We start from the raw sequence: 16,413 nt of genomic DNA, 5'->3' as shown, positions 1-16,413 counted from the left end.
AGAGAGAGAGAGAGAGAGAGAGAGAGAGAGAGAGAGAGAGAGAGAGAGAGAGAGAAACTGGTATGTTGCCATGGTGATCAGATTCACAGAGCCTAGTCCCCGTTTCACTGGGGTTGGAGCAATTTGGCAGGATTGAGCCTCCGACTGTGGAGGAATCCAGTCTTCTTCTGTGCACAAACAGAGAGCGGCAAGATAAACGGCCCTAGCAGTCATGTGTAATTATTACCTTAGAGGCATGGCACCCACACCCAGTGATTTATGAGCCGTTTGAAGGACTGCTTAATGCCCCGGCTGTAAATTATAGACAAAAGATTTACAGCAATACAGCTGTCGAGGAAGGACAAAGCAGCCCCAAAAATTACTCTTCAAACATGTCCAGTTCCCTTTGTCATCTTGTGTGAGTCAATGTATGGATATACACTACACTCCATTGTTGATTAGTGGCTCACAATATCCACTGTCAGATCTCTATTGACCCACATGGACTCATATCTGCTAGCATTCCCCTTTACTGTCGCCTGCTGCTGATAAGATGTATTATGAATGAGACTGGCTGGCTGTGCTGGGTCTCAGATGCTGCTGCTGTGTGTGAGAACCTATCTCTCAGTACTGTTTGGTTTATGACATGGCCTTATGGGTGGAGGCATAAAAGAGCACTTACATAATGAGCCTCAGTGTGGGGCCAAATGCGACCCTGCTCTGCTCCAGCCTTATCTGGTAACAAAAGTGCTACCTCATGCTTCCTGGGGCGCTGTTTTCTTCTTTCCCCCCAGTGAGTTGGCTGTACAAACAAACAGCTAGCTTCCAGGGAGACAGAAGGCTCTGGCTCTCCCTCTGTGTGTTGAAAGAGCAAATGGCAGCCAGGCCGGGTCCCACTCAGGGAGAGATAGCTGAGCAAGCGCCCGGCGCTGCTGCTGTTAAAAATAGCTGCAGCCCCAGCACTGGAAACAATGAATTCTGACAAGGAAGGAAGTTGTTAAACTGGAGGCTAATCTGACTGAGAGAGGCGATAGTCATTCAAGGTAGTCTGAGTCACTCAAGGTCTCCTGGCCGCTCCCACTTCAACCCGCTACTGAGGTTATGGGGTGACACATAGCAGACACCACACTACTCTGGGGTTACTTTTTAATGGCTACAATTTTACACGTTAACTGTGTTCAACTGTTTCCCATCTGGCACATATGACATATATTGAGTCAGTCAATAGGGTCAGGAGAGGGTATGCCCATATGTAAGCTGAACCAGGGCCTGTAATCATATAGTCTCAAACTAGGAGAGCTGATCATGGATCAGTTTTGCCTTTTCAGATCATAATGAATAAGATTGTGTGGACAGGGGGAGCTGATAATAGAGCAGCACCCTTTTTAAATACGGCTCAGTACTCCACCACCAGTCAATGTTTTGGGCAGCAGGTAGCCTAGCGGTTAGAGCGTTGGGACAGTGACTGAAAGGTCACTGGTTCGAATACCCAAGGTGAGAAAATCTGTCGATGTGCCCTTGAGCAAGGCACTTACCTCTCATTTGCTCCAGAGGTGCCGTACTAACTGTATGTGAACAATAAAACATCACCTTTTTTTTTTTACTATACACCCAACAAAGGAGGAAACAGATATGGATTTCACAGTGATAAAGGAGAATTTAAGAGCTGAGACATCGCAAAACACAGAGGATCTCGGTGGAAGATCTCTGAGCTGTTTCCACAAAACATCAGTCTCTCTCTCTCTCCCTTGTGTAGGCGTTGAGCTCAATGACACATCGTCTAGTCACAGTACACTGCAAACATTGATCTGAGAGCGAGGTTGGAGTGATAGGGAAGTCGTGTTGATATATTGGCAGCACAATGTTTCCTATCTCACCACCAAACATTAACCCCGTGACTCACACAGGAAGTACTGTACACAGACCTAAATATCACTCCTGTTTTTTCGACAGTCAAAAAGTGCATTTCTCCACTCTTGAAATGATGCATCTGTGGTTAAAATATTATTTGGCATACAGTGTAAACCACAATATACTGATTTGGTGCAGCCTTTTGCCACATGCCAACTGTATTTTAAAAAGTAATTAGTATGTTATGGATGGCTCGTTGTGAGAAGAAGGGGTGACACTTTTTATTTGTCTATTGAAGTGACTTTTATTTGTCCATTGAAGTGACTAAGCAAGCTGAAATTAGTGATACCAGCTGAGATTCCTATATAACAAAAGTATTGTAGGTTTTGTTGTTTGTCTTGTGTGCAGCAAGAGTATTGTGTCAGGCTGTTGTTGTGATGCCCATTGGGGGAAGGTCGGTTGCTGGGGCTGGCAGCTGAGATCCAACAGGCTCTATGTCAGTCTTAAGGCCACCTGGGACACTGACACGTTGCCATCTCCTGGGACCTGACATCCTGCAGTAGCAGTACACACAGCCCATCTCTTCATCACAGAGCCTCTCTAACTAACTCATCTGCCATAGGGGGTTCCGGGAGAACAAGATACTATAAGATACTGTTTACGGGAGAACAAGATACTATAAGATACTGTTTACGGGAGAACAAGATACTATAAGATACTAAAGGGGGCTCTGTAAGAGCATTACCTTCTCCCAGATTTCCATAGGATGCATGATGCTCTCTAATCACGTTATAAACCACATGTGATTTATTGCAGGGTTAATCGCTGTGGATCTGGGAAAAATGTTGTATGTAAAATTTCAAAAATGTATGCACTCACTACTGGATAAGAGCGTCTGCCGTTTTTCCTCTCCTTCCTCCCTCGCTCCCTCCTGGTGGCGTCATTTCACTAAAGTAGGGAATGGAGAAGTGGGGTGTATCAACGAGGCGGTTCTGAGAATATTGAACCATTTTGTATCAACAAGGCTGCTCCAAGAATATTGATATTGCAACATAGTAGCCAACGAGGGGGCGGCTCGTGTAATTTTTTCCCTGAGCTAGTCTGCAACATTACTAAAATGTAAATGTAAAATGTTTATAGAGTCAACATAGAAAGACTTTAGTGTTCACATTTATGTTGATCGTACTTACCAGATAAAGTTCTCTTTTTGATGCAGAGATAGAGCCGCAGTCACAATAGCGGCACTCTAGAAATCAGGCAGGAGTAACTAATAGTAGACGGTTAGACCTTAAGAATGAATCAGAGTGGGACGGCCATTTTAGTAAATTGCTTCGACTTTCAAAGGAAATTGCTTGGAAAATTGGGAGTATTTATTTCCCCAGGGCTTGTGTCAATAGATGAGAAGGGACACAGTAGTAGGTGGCGCTGCATGCCTCTCTCCTGCACAGGACGATGTAGTGTTAAACTCCCTCCCAGGGTTCATCGTGGGTCACCAACCCTGCATGTGAACACTGGCAGTCAGGCTGCACAGAACCCACTGTCATTGTCGGGCCGCCCATGCATCTGACTCCCAGGGCTCGGCCCAGGTCTGGACCTGCAGGCAGCCAGCTGCCGAGCCTCTCTCTGTGTGTCTGAGGGGAGAGGAAAGTAGAGTAGAGCGGGACAAGACACACAGTGCTGCCCGGGTAACAGATGAGCCCTACTTTTCACCCAGGACCCATTTGGAGCATAATGACCCAGAGACAGTGAGACGGTAGGAGGGAGGTAGGAAGGAAAAGAGAAGGAAGAATAAAAAGAGGGGGGTGGGGGTAGTGAGAATCCAGAACATGTTGGGTCTGAATTTATGACTGTCGTCGGAGCTGCACTCTGTCATCCTAGCCTTGTTACTGGACTGGTTCCCCTGGCGGAGCCACTAAATATAGCCTAGATATCCCTCCTGCGCTGCGCTGTGCGCCACTGCCAGGAAGAAAAAAGAAAATAACCTCACAAATTTGCTCGCTGTAGAAAGGTGGTTGGCTGTACGTCCCCTCCTCCCTTCCTCGTCACCTCCCTCCCTCCCTTCCTCTTCTAGCCTGTCTCAGTGAAAGAGCCCCCATCATTACACCAGTGTGGTCACTCCGTAGAACTCTATAACTATCGCTCATCATTACATGGCACTCAGAGGGGTCATAATCACAGATAGAGTCATCTTCTCTTCGTTTAGATCACACGGGGCAGGCAAGATGTGTTCCATCGCCATGTAACCACTGCCATGTCCTGGCTAGTAGTGGGAGGGAGCCTGCAGGGCCCAGTGTGGCATTGATAGGCTTGGTCCATTATTTATTTATTAATGTGTTTACATGCACATGAGAAATGGTCTCAACAAGTCTCAAAGGACTGAGGGCTTCTGATGAGGAAATTCAAGCTTCTCGCTCTCTCTCTCTGGGATAAATTGACATCTAGATTTGCTTTTCAGTGGAGAGTGATTTCAGTGAATAGGCACCTTGCTTTGTCCTCTGAAGTGAAGCACTTACCCCAGGTGATGGGACCATCTGGTACAGAAAGAGCAGTGAGATGTTTTTCCTCTCCTTCCTCCCTCGCTCCCTCCTGGTGGCGTCATTTCACTAAAGTAGGGAATGGAGAAGTGGGGTGTATCAACGAGGCGATTCTGAGAATATTGAACCATTTTGTATCAACAAGGCTGCTCCAAGAATATTGATATTGCAACATAGTAGCCAACGAGGGGGCGGCTCGTGTCATTTTTCCCCTGGGCCTGCTTGTCTCTGTCTGATGTTATTGTGTTGCTTACATAGAAGTTGTACGTCTCGGTGCTCATTATATATTTTTTTAAACATCCCTACATCCACACTACAGATAAATAACTTAGCAATATTTAATTATGTTTTGCCAGCAAGATTGATCTGTTAGAATATCTAATTTTTATTGAAGAAGATGGACAAACAAGACTGATAGAGTGAGAGGTTGACATGCGCTATACCAGAGGATGATAGGCTACAGGTAGGGGTAGTGGATGTAGGCAGAGGATGATGATGAAGTAGGCCTACAGCAAGAGGTTAAAAAGTTAGCCCAACTAGGTAATCCTTAATGATTTGCATTATCTCAATTATGATTTTGTCACTGCATGAGAATGCACATTTGTTATAGCCTACAATTCGTATTGCCTAGAAGCCAAAATCAGGACATGGTGAAATGCTTTAAATAGCAAGTTGTTCAGTTGTGTTTTTATACCAATAGGCTACATGATACCAAATTGCACTAGCCTACTGGGCGAATTAATTAAAATATAAATTAGGCCTACAACAATCACAACATATATTTGAATAGCAATAAACTATATTTTTGTTTCGAATAAGCACCAAAAAGGAGGGATTCCCCACCTCCCAATTCCCAATTCAATGAACCCCTGGCTATCAGATTACAACAAGGCTTACAAGGCCGAGTTCAAATGCAGATATCAAATTCAAAGCAAGCAGCACACTGCCTAAGCAGCTGACCGGAAAAACAAACTGGTACTGTCTCTGCTCTCTGATTTCTAAAAGAGAGAGAAAAGGCCTTAACAGCCATTGTATTTTAATCGGGATTGGAATGATTTTAGTCAACTTTTTTTTGGTTTACTTAAACATTTTGCTTGGAATTCTCACTTATTGCAGAAGAAAACAAAGCTGCACTCTGCCTTAACGGCCCCCTACGGGCTTGGGCCCCGGGACTTCAGCTCCTGTAAGCCCTTTCATTAATCAGGCCCTCGTTGCACTCTATGTGACTGTAGGTGTCAAAGAAAGCACGGCTTTGCATGTTTCTTTTGTTCTGCAGTCCCTGTGGATTATTGCAGGTAGATAGTATAGATGTTACATATCTATATCTATACATATCATGCCCTCTAGATATCACCTGACACCAATATGGATGGGGTTGACAAGTCCCTGCTTGTCCCTCCTTGATCTGTCATGCTGGCACCTTTCCAAGCTAGCAGGGACAGATGGAGAGATACTAGTTTCTTAGATCACCTTGTCCCCCTCTGCCTGAGAATAGGTTTCAAGTTCAATATTTGAGGTTGAGAAAGAGAGAGAGTGTTGTAGGCTTACTAAACACGTGTTATGGAGGCACATTCTCTAGCTCTAGTCCTGACAGTGGTGCTTTTATGCCATCTCCTGGTGAAATGTGGAATTCCATGTCTAGTCACCAAACTCCTCTGTTCATTTACTCAATAAAAAAATGTAAGTCAACGCTGTATAAGGTCAGATGTGAAAAGTAATTCTCAATTTCTTTATTGGCAGGTAAAACTTCCTTTCCCTGTTAATCAAATCACAAATCTTCCACGGAACGACTTCCAAATGATGGTAAAAATGCACAAACTGACCTCAGAGCAGCTGGAGTTCATCCATGACATCAGGCGGCGGAGTAAGAACCGCATCGCAGCGCAGCGTTGTCGCAAGAGGAAGCTTGACTGCATCATGAACCTGGAGTGCGAGATCAGAAAACTGGTGAGTGTGTCTATAGATCTGCATGACATGTCATCCTCTCTCAGAGATATCCTGTAAAGGCTACAGTACATAGTATATACAGTAGACCTACTGGCATTCCACATACACATATATACATGCACACACTGTCAGACAACTGCCTCCTTCTTCACACATAGGCTATTCTCATTTTCACACATTGCTTTCTTCTTTTTAATCAACTTTTTGATCATACATTTTTTCCCCCTGTGATGGTTCAGTTCACAGGCAGGCAATAATATTGTAAACACATAAAGAATCACACTGCTTTCTATAGATCAGGGGTGTCAAACTAATTTTGTCCCGTAAAAATGTGCAAAAAAATGTCCTCTGTCAATAGTTTTGGGATTTTTCTATGCTCCCTGACTGTCTAGCTTTCATTTTGGTGATTATTAGCGAGCTGGACACAGTCAAGAAACTGTATGAATGTAGGTCCATTATCATTTCTACACAGTTTCCATTTAGTTTTATTAATTTTAAAGTATATTGAGTTTGTTTCCCCAAACAAGACATTCCCAAATATATATATAGAGTACCAGTCAAAAGTTTGGACAGACTTACTCATTCAAGTTTTATTATACATTGTAGAATTATAGTGAAGACATCACAACTATGAAATAACACATATGGAATCATGTAGTAAACAAAAAAGTGTTAAACAAATCAAAATATATTTTACATTTTTGATTCTTCAAAGTAGCCACCCTTTGCTCTGAGGATAGCTTTCTCTCAACCAGCTTCACCTGGAATGGTTTTCCAACAGTCTTGAAGGAGTTCCCACATATGCTGAGCACTTGTTGGCTGCTTTTCCTTCACTCTGCAGTCCAACTCATCCCAAACCATCTTAATTGCAGCACTCCATTACTCTCCTTCTTGGTCAAATAGCCCTTACACAGCCTGGAGGTGTGTTGGGTCATTGTCCTGTTGAAAACAAATGACAGTTCCACCAAGCGCAAACCAGATGGTATGGCGTATTGCTGCAGAATGTTGTGGTAGCCATGCTGGTTAAGTGTGCCTTGAATTCTAAATAAATCACCAACAGTGTCACCAGCAAAGCACCATCACACCTCCTCCTCCATGCGGAGATCATCCGTTCACCTACTCTGCGTCTCACAAAGACATGGTGGTTGGAACCAAGAATCTCAAATTTGGCCTAATGTCCATTGCTCGTGTTTCTTGGCCTAAGCAAGTCTCTTCTTCTAATTGGTGTCCTTTAGTAGTGGTTTCCTTGCAGAAATTCGACCATGAAGGCCTGATTCACACAGTCTCCTCTTAACAGTTGATGTTGAGATGTGTCTTTTACTTGAACTCTGTGAAGCATTTATTTGGGCTGCAATCTGAGGTGCAGTTAACTCTAATGAACTCATCCTCTGGAGCAGAGGTAACTCTGGGACTTCCTTTCCTTTGGCGGTCCTCATGAGAACCAGTTTCATCATAGCGCTTGATGGTCTTTGGGACTGCACTTGAAGAAACTTTCAAAATTCTTGAAATGTTCCGTATTGGCTGACATTTTCAGGTCTTAAAGTAATGATGGACTGTCGTTTCTCTTCGCTTATTTGAGCTGTTCTCGCCATAATATGGACTTTGTCTTTTACCAAATAGGGATATCTTCTGTATACCACCCCTACCTTGTCACAATACAACTGATAGAAATTCCACAAATAATTTTTTAACAAGGCACACCTGTTAATTGATTTTTTGGGGAGAAAAGTAGGTGTGTCCAAACTTTTGACTGGTACTGTATATATATTTATATTTTTATTACTCAAACCAGCCGCGGGCCAGATTGGACTCCCGCGGGCGGTATGTTTGACACCCCTGCAAAAGACCGTAGAGTAGTAGAACAATGTAGTGTCTATATATAACAGTTCTCTCCCTGGACTTAACTAATGATAAAATTTTTGACAGCGCAACAAACATTACCTTGGGATAGAGTGATATTAATTATATCAACACCATTGTGTCAGCACTTTCACGCCAGCTAACTGCCGTCTAGCTGCCACGCTGTCCATGTACAGTCAGGTGTGTGGAGGCTGGTGCAGGGGCCGGCAGGAGACTTCATTATAGAGTAGAGCATCCCCAGTAGAGTCCTGGCTGTATCTCTCCTATCTGTACCTCCTTGCTCCCGCGTTTCCATGGCATGGCGGTCTCTCACAGGCAGCTGCCATGCTTTTTCTGTGAGGGTGGTGGAGCTGCGGCCTCTGATGTGTATGTGTGTCAACCGTCCACACACACACACACACACACACACACACACACACACACACACACACACACACACACACACACACACACACACACACACACACACACACACACACACACACACACACACACACACACACACACACACACACACACACACACACACACACTAGTGCTATATTCTCCACAGAGGACTGACAGCCTTCCCCTTGATATCCCCCAGCAGCATCTTATATATGAGGACATCATCATCAAACCTCTTTCCACCACCTAGTTCCTTTTTACCTCAGTGCACACAGCACCCTGAAAGTGCTTGCTCATCACAAACTTCATCAACAGTATGCTCACGATTGAAACAAATGATTTAATATATGCTTAGGGAGCAAATAATATAGGCCATGTGAATACTTTTATGTTGCTATGAAGAAATGACTACCATTCGTTATGTATCTACTGGATAGTTCATACTGCTGCTAGAGGATGTGTGGAGTGTTTACAGAACATTAGCTGCAGTCTCAAAGGGCTTAGCAGTATGTACAGTGGGGAGAACAAGTATTTGATACACTGCCGATTTTGCAGGTTTTCCTACTTACAAAGCATGTAGAGGTCTGTCATTTTTATCATAGGTACACTTCAACTGTGAGAGACGGAATCTAAAACAAAAATCCAGAAAATCACATTGTATGATTTTTAAGTAATTAATTTGCATTTTATTGCATGACATAAGTATTTGATCACCTACCAACCAGTAAGAATTCCGGCTCTCACAGACCTGTTAGTTTTTCTTTAAGAAGCCCTCCTGTTCTCCACTCATTACCTGTATTAACTGCACCTGTTTGAACTCGTTACCTGTATAAAAGACACCTGTCCACACACTCAATCAAACAGATTCCAACCTCTCCACAATGGCCAAGACCAGAGAGCTGTGTAAGGACATCAGGGATAAAATTGTAGACCTGCACAAGGCTGGGATGGGCTACAGGACAATAGGCAAGCAGCTTGGTGAGAAGGAAACAACTGTTGGCGCAATTATTAGAAAATGGAAGAAGTTCAAGATGACGGTCAATCACCCTCGGTCTGGGGCTCCATGCAAGATTTCACCTCGTGGGGCATCAATGATCATGAGGAAGGTGAGGGATCAGCCCAGAACTACACGGCAGGACCTGGTCAATGACCTGAAGAGAGCTGGGACCACAGTCTCAAAGAAAACCATTAGTAACACACTACGCCGTCATGGATTAAAATCCTGCAGCGCACGCAAGGTCCCCCTGCTTAAGCCAGTGCATGTCCAGGCCCGTCTGAAGTTTGCCAATGACCATCTGGATGATCCAGAGGAGGAATGGGAGAAGGTCATGTGGTCTGATGAGACAAAAATATAGCTTTTTGGTCTAACTCCACTCGCCGTGTTTGGAGGAAGAAGAAGTATGAGTACAACCCCAAGAACACCATCCCAACCGTGAAGCATGGAGGTGGAAACATCATTCTTTGGGGATGCTTTTCTGCAAAGGGGACAGGACGACTGCACCGTATTGAGGGGAGGATGGATGGGGCCATGTATCGCGAGATCTTGGCCAACAACCTCCTTCCCTCAGTAAGAGCATTGAAGATGGGTCGTGGCTGGGTCTTCCAGCATGACAACGACACGAAGCACACAGCCATGGCAACTAAGGAGTGGCTCCGTAAGAAGCATCTCAAGGTCCTGGAGTGGCCTAGCCAGTCTCCAGACCTGAACCCAATAGAAAATCTTTGGAGGGAGCTGAAAGTCCGTATTGCCCAGCGACAGCCCCGAAACCTGAAGGATCTGGAGAAGATCTGTAGGGAGGAGTGGGCCAAAATCCCTGCTGCAGTGTGTGCAAACCTAGTCAAGAACTACAGGAAACGTATGATCTCTGTAATTGCAAACAAAGGTTTCTGTACCAAATATTAAGTTCTGCTTTTCTGATGTATCAAATACTTATGTCATGCAATAAAATGCAAATTAATTACTTAAAAATCATACAATGTGATTTTCTGGATTTTTGTTTTAGATTCCGTCTCTCATAGTTGAAGTGTACCTATGATAAAAATTACAGACCTCTACATGCTTTGTAAGTAGGAAAACCTGCAAAATCGGCAGTGTATCAAATACTTGTTCTCCCCACTGTATGTGTCTCTTTGCTCATTGTCAGACCACAGCTCATGACATTAGTCCTCATCATTACAACTCTCCTTCAGTAGCCTCCAACTGCTCTTAAATACAAGTAAAACTAAATGCATGCTCTTCAACTGATCGCTGCATATTTTATTGCCTTTACCTCCCTTATCTCACCTCATTTGCTCACATTGTATATAGACTTGTTTTTGTACTGTATTATTGGCTGTATGTTTGTTTTACTCCATGTGTAACTCTGTGTTGCTGTATGTGTCGAACTGCTTTGCTTTATCTTGGCCAGGTCGCAGTTGTAAATGAGAACTTGTTCTCAACTTGCCTCCCTGGTTAAACAAATGTAAAATAAATAAATAAAATCATTAATATTAACTTTTGTGTCTATCAGGTGAACGAGAAGGACAAGCTGCTAACGGAGAGGAACCAGCTGAAGGAGTGTATGGGCGAGCTGTGGGAGAACTTCTCCTGTCTGTCCCAGGAGGTCTGCAGGGACAGACAGCTGAGTCCGGAGCAGGTCCAGTCCCTGAACCACCACTGCCCTGTCCTGAAGCCCAGCACCACCAACACCACCACCACTGCCAGCAATGCTGCCTCCAACAGCATTGACCTCAACACCCACTCCAGCTCAGCCACCCCGGAGCCCAGCTTCCTCAAGTCCTCCGGGCCCTCGGAGAGCGAGCCTGATTGGGCCATGGGAAATGGGGCTGATGGGGGGCCAGGTAGCAATGAGGCAGAGGGCCAGGAGCCACGTTTATACATGGAGTCGGGGCTCTCGTTCAATGAACAGTCCAATCAGACGGTGACGGTAGACTTCTGCCAGGAAATGACTGATAAATGTACAACTGACGAACAGCCGAGAAAGGACTGTACTTAGTAAACTGTGGTTTTAATATATGTTTTTTATTATTTAATTTCTAGTTTTTATTTTCTTCTGACAAACCCCTTCCTCTGGGTTGGTGAGATGTTCAGCCTCTACCAGTGTTCTTTAAACAACATGTTTTTTGTTTGTTTTTATTTATGTATTTTTGTTGTCTTTTTATAGGTTGACACTACAGTTGTCTTAACAGCAATACTGTTCTCCAGGTATTCTCCTCTCTGTAACCATGACAGAGAGGAGGGACTTCCCACACAAAACTCCGCTCACAATGGTGCTCCACCATGCCCCGTCAGGAAGCAACCTCTACAGTGGACACACTGTTCTCTATCTATACAGTCTACTCACAGGGATGGGCAAAGATCACATCTTCAATTCAAACCTCAATGGACCTAACAGCAGCTCTCTTTGTCTCTCGATCTACCTACAGTTTCTATCTCTCTGTCTCTCTATTTCTCTCTCTCTCACTCTCTCCTACTCTGTCTATTTTCCTATCACTATTTCTACATCTAACACTTCCTCTCTATTTCTCTATCTCACTATCTTTCTAATTCTCTCACTCTCTCTTGTGGCCCTTGTCACAGCAATTCAAACTCAGGAAAATATCTTCTGAATGTTCAACATGATTCATGGAAATAAGAATACAGCTTCTGTATATGAGAGGTTTCTGAAGCAGACTGTAAATGTTCATATGCAAAAATGTCTTTTGTACAGCAAAACGATGTGTACAGACAGTACCTTAACATTCCTCCTTTGCCTTCCTCAGCACTGAAACGCAAAAGAAAAACGAATGATTTGGCAGGTGGTTCCCAAATAGCTATGTTCCCACACATCAGCAAAATCATTGTATTTGGATGTTGTAATGGTAACTTTCAAGTGCTTGCTTGGGCAGAACACAATAACGTATAATGTATGGCGCATGGTGACTGTCACAGTAATATTGTACAGGTAGTGGCTTAGACATTTCTTTTTCACTGGGGTTATATCAAGTACCTTTTTGCTAAGGGAAAATATTTGCTTAGCTTTTTCCTGATTAAAGGAAAATTCCCCATAAGGGTGGATGTTCTTAAACTCAGGAAATCAGCTTGACACACAATGTGTGTGTATATACAGTGGGGAGAACAAGTATTTGATACACTGACAATTTTGCAGGTTTTCCTACTTACAAAGCATGTAGAGGTCTGTAATTTTTATCATAGGTACACTTCAACTGTGAGAGAAGGAATCTAAAACAAAAATCCAGAAAATCGCATTGTATGATTTTTAAGTAATTAATTTGCATTTTATTCCATGACATAAGTATTTGATACATCAGAAAAGCAGAACTGAATATTTGGTACAGAAACCTTAGTTTGCAATTACAGAGATCATACGTTTCCTGTAGTTCTTGACCAGGTTTGCACACACTGCAGCAGGGATTTTGGCCCACTCCTCCATACAGACCTTCTCCAGATCCTTCAGGTTTCGGGGCTGTCGCTGGGCAATACGGACTTTCGGCTCCCTCCAAAGATTTTCTATTGGGTTCAGGTCTGGAGACTGGCTAGGCCACTCCAGGACCTTGAGATGCTTCTTACAGAGCCACTCCTTAGTTGCCCTGGCTGTGTGTTTCAGGTCATTGTCATGCTGGAAGACCCAGCCACGACCCATCTTCGATGCTCTTACTGAGGGAAGGAGGTTGTTGGCCAAGATCTCGCGATACATGGCCCCATCCATCCTCCCCTCAATACGGTGCAGTCGTCCTGTCCCCTTTGCAGAAAAGCATCCCCAAAGAATGATGTTTCCACCTCCATGCTTCACGGTTGGGATGGTGTTCTTGGGGTTGTACTCATCCTTCTATTCCTCCAAACACGGCGAGTGGAGTTTAGAGCAAAAAGCTCTATTTTTGTCTCATCAGACCACATGACCTTCTCCCATTCCTCCTCTGGATCATCCAGATGGTCATTGGCAAACTTCAGACGGGCCTGGACATGCGCTGGCTTGAGCAGGGGGACCTTGCGTGCGCTGCAGGATTTTAATCCATGACGGCGTAGTGTGTTACTAATGGTTTTCTTTGAGACTGTGGTCCCAGCTCTCTTCAGGTCATTGACCAGGTCCTTCCGTGTAGTTCTGGGCTGATCCCTCACATTCCTCATGATCATTGATGCCCCACGAGGTGATATCTTGCATGGAGCCCCAGACCGAGGGTGATTGACCGTCATCTTGAACTTCTTCCATTTTCTAATAATTGTGCCAACAGTTGTTGCCTTCTCACCAAGCTGCTTGGCTATTGTCCTGTAGCCCATCCCAGCCTTGTACAGGTCTACAATTTATCCCTGATGTCCTTACACAGCTCTCTGGTCTTGGCCATTGTGGAGAGGTTGGAGTCTGTTTGATTGAGTGTGTGGACAGGTGTCTTTTATACAGGTAACGAGTTCAAACAGGTGCAGTTAATACAGGTAATGAGTGGAGAACAGGAGGGCTTCTTAAAGAAAAACTAACAGGTCTGTGAGAGCCGGAATTCTTACTGGTTGGTAGGTGATCAAATACTTATGTCATGCAATAAAATGCAAATTAATTACTTAAAAATCATACAATGTGATTTTCTGGATTTTTGTTTTAGATTCCGTCTCTCACAGTTGAAGTGTACCTATGATAAAAATTACAGACCTCTACATGCTTTGTAAGTAGGAAAACCTGCAAAATCGGCAGTGTATCAAATACTTGTTCTCCCCACTGTATATCACACACACACACACACACACACACACACACACACACACACACACACACACACACACACACACACACACACACACACACACACACACACACACACACACACACACACACACACACACACACACACACACACACACACACACACACACACACACACAGATGTTGCTGGCGAGGACAGTGTAAAGTATGTTATTAATCCCTGGCTTGAGCAACATCCATTCAAACTTTGACACCTCTTGAAATGTGAAAAATTGTTTAGGCTTGTTGTGTTTTTAAGGAAACTTTCTTTCTTTTTATCAGTATTTAAAGATGCTTTATGTATGATGGTGAACCCTCTCCCAGACACCCATTGAATATCTTCAGTGTTATGTTTCAATGTTGTCGAGAAGTTTGATAGTAGACACCTTTCCAAGCTGAGGGACAGATATTCTGTCTGTAACAAAAAAACATACACAAAATATTTATATTTGACTATGGATACTTTCTCCAATGAATCTGGGCTCAAGATCAGGCACTTTCCTTCCAGCACCAGACACTCCATTGCAACTAGATCCTATAGCACTTCATAGAGGGTCTACGTCAGGTTCAGAACCCTGAAAACACTGATACTGAAGCACTTGAATTGGCACTTAAATTAAAACATCTTATTGATATAAATATATCTATGAAGACATTACATTCAAAAACCTAAAGCAATCAGATGTATTATCAAAAAGGAAGCCAACATAACATTTAGAGAGTGTTCACATCTTATATTTGTATTTCTTTAAGAATTGAATCATTTATTTGGGACTTGAGTTCATGTGAAAGCATGATATAGTAACATGTTTGCCCTGATTGTACATTTGTTGAAAACATAATATTCTGTGATGTGAATGCATGCTGCCTGTATATTTTACCTAGTTATTTTGTCTAGCTTATGTTTGCTTCTAACAATAGTGCTCAGCTAAATTATTTAGTCCATCTTTTGATGAACAATATTTAAGCAATAAGGCACCTCGGGGGTTTGTGATATATGGCCAACATACCAGAGCTAAGGGCTGTTCTAAGGGCTGTTCTTAGGCACCCACGAGGTGCCTTATTGCTATTATAAACTGGTTCCCAATGTAATTAGAACAGTAAAATGAAATGTTTTGTCATAGCCATGTTATACGGACTGATATACCATGGCTGTCAGCCAATCAGCATTTAGGGCTCGAACCACCCAGTATATAATTACATTTATAACATAAATATACAGAAATAATCCTCGTATCTGTTGAACAGGGATGCGCTTGAAAATACAAAAAATGCGAAATAGAGACAGAAGCTGTCTTTACAGTGAGTGAATTCAATTGGAATAAAAAGCTTTACTCATAGCTTTAACTTCATTCAGGATGAAAAGCTATACAGTGTCGGAAAGAGCGATATTATAAACTGAGTGGTTTGAGCCCTGAATGCTGCTTGGCTGACAGCCGTGGTATATCAGACCGTATACCACGGGTATGACAAAACATGTACTTTAACTGTTCTAATTACGTTGGTCACCAGTTTATAATAGCAGTAAGGCACCTTGGGGGTTTGTGGTATATGGCCAATATACCACGGCTAAGAGCTGTGTCCAGGTACTCGGCGTTGCGTCATGCATGAGCACAGCCCTTAGCCCAGCCCTTAGCCATGATATATCGGCTATATACCACCCCCCCGTGCCTTATTGCTTAAATATACACTTTGATGACTGTCTGCAAATTCTTCTTGGCGTTACCCTGTTGCACCCTCTTGGACACTGCTGTGTAATACTCTAGTCTTGACTGATATCGAAAGCTGTTGTGATATTAGAGTGCAGCTTTGTAGAGTATGTCTGTGTTTGGCAGTGTGCTAGTCTGATTATTTGACCATTTAGATAAGTTTCCCTAAGATTTTAGTTAGATCCGTATACAGTCATACTTAGACAACTAAAACATGCACCCAAATATTAATACACACAGGATGCATGTCCAATGGCGTCTGTTCCCCGGGCGCCGATGGCGTGGATGACGATTAAGGCAGCCCCCCGCACCTCTTTGATTCAGAGGGGTTGGGTTAAATGCAGAAGACACATTTCAGTTGAATGCATTCAGTTGTTCACCTGACTAGGTATCCCCCCTTTCCTTATGTAAGGA

At 43.4% G+C, this 16,413-nt stretch overlaps 1 protein-coding gene across 2 annotated transcripts in view; it reads left to right on the top strand.

The window, feature by feature from the left end:
• LOC139556189 (transcription regulator protein BACH2-like) overlaps positions 1-14,079 on the top strand; it is a 107,930-nt gene extending 93,851 nt beyond the window's left edge. The window contains exons 4-5 of one of the 2 annotated variants that reach the window (XM_071369805.1): positions 6,105-6,311; positions 11,069-14,079. In XM_071369805.1, coding sequence (XP_071225906.1) covers positions 6,105-6,311; positions 11,069-11,554 — 693 coding nt within the window. In that variant the 3' untranslated portion in view covers positions 11,555-14,079. The remainder of the gene's footprint in view (positions 1-6,104; positions 6,312-11,068) is intronic. The other variant, XM_071369804.1, reaches the window with a different exon arrangement.
• Positions 14,080-16,413: the final 2,334 nt, after the last annotated feature.

The sequence above is a fragment of the Salvelinus alpinus genome, chromosome 27 (genome assembly GCF_045679555.1).
Source record: "Salvelinus alpinus chromosome 27, SLU_Salpinus.1, whole genome shotgun sequence".
Classification (NCBI taxonomy): Eukaryota; Metazoa; Chordata; class Actinopteri; order Salmoniformes; family Salmonidae; genus Salvelinus; species Salvelinus alpinus.
This window is presented reverse-complemented; position numbering and strand designations above follow the sequence as displayed.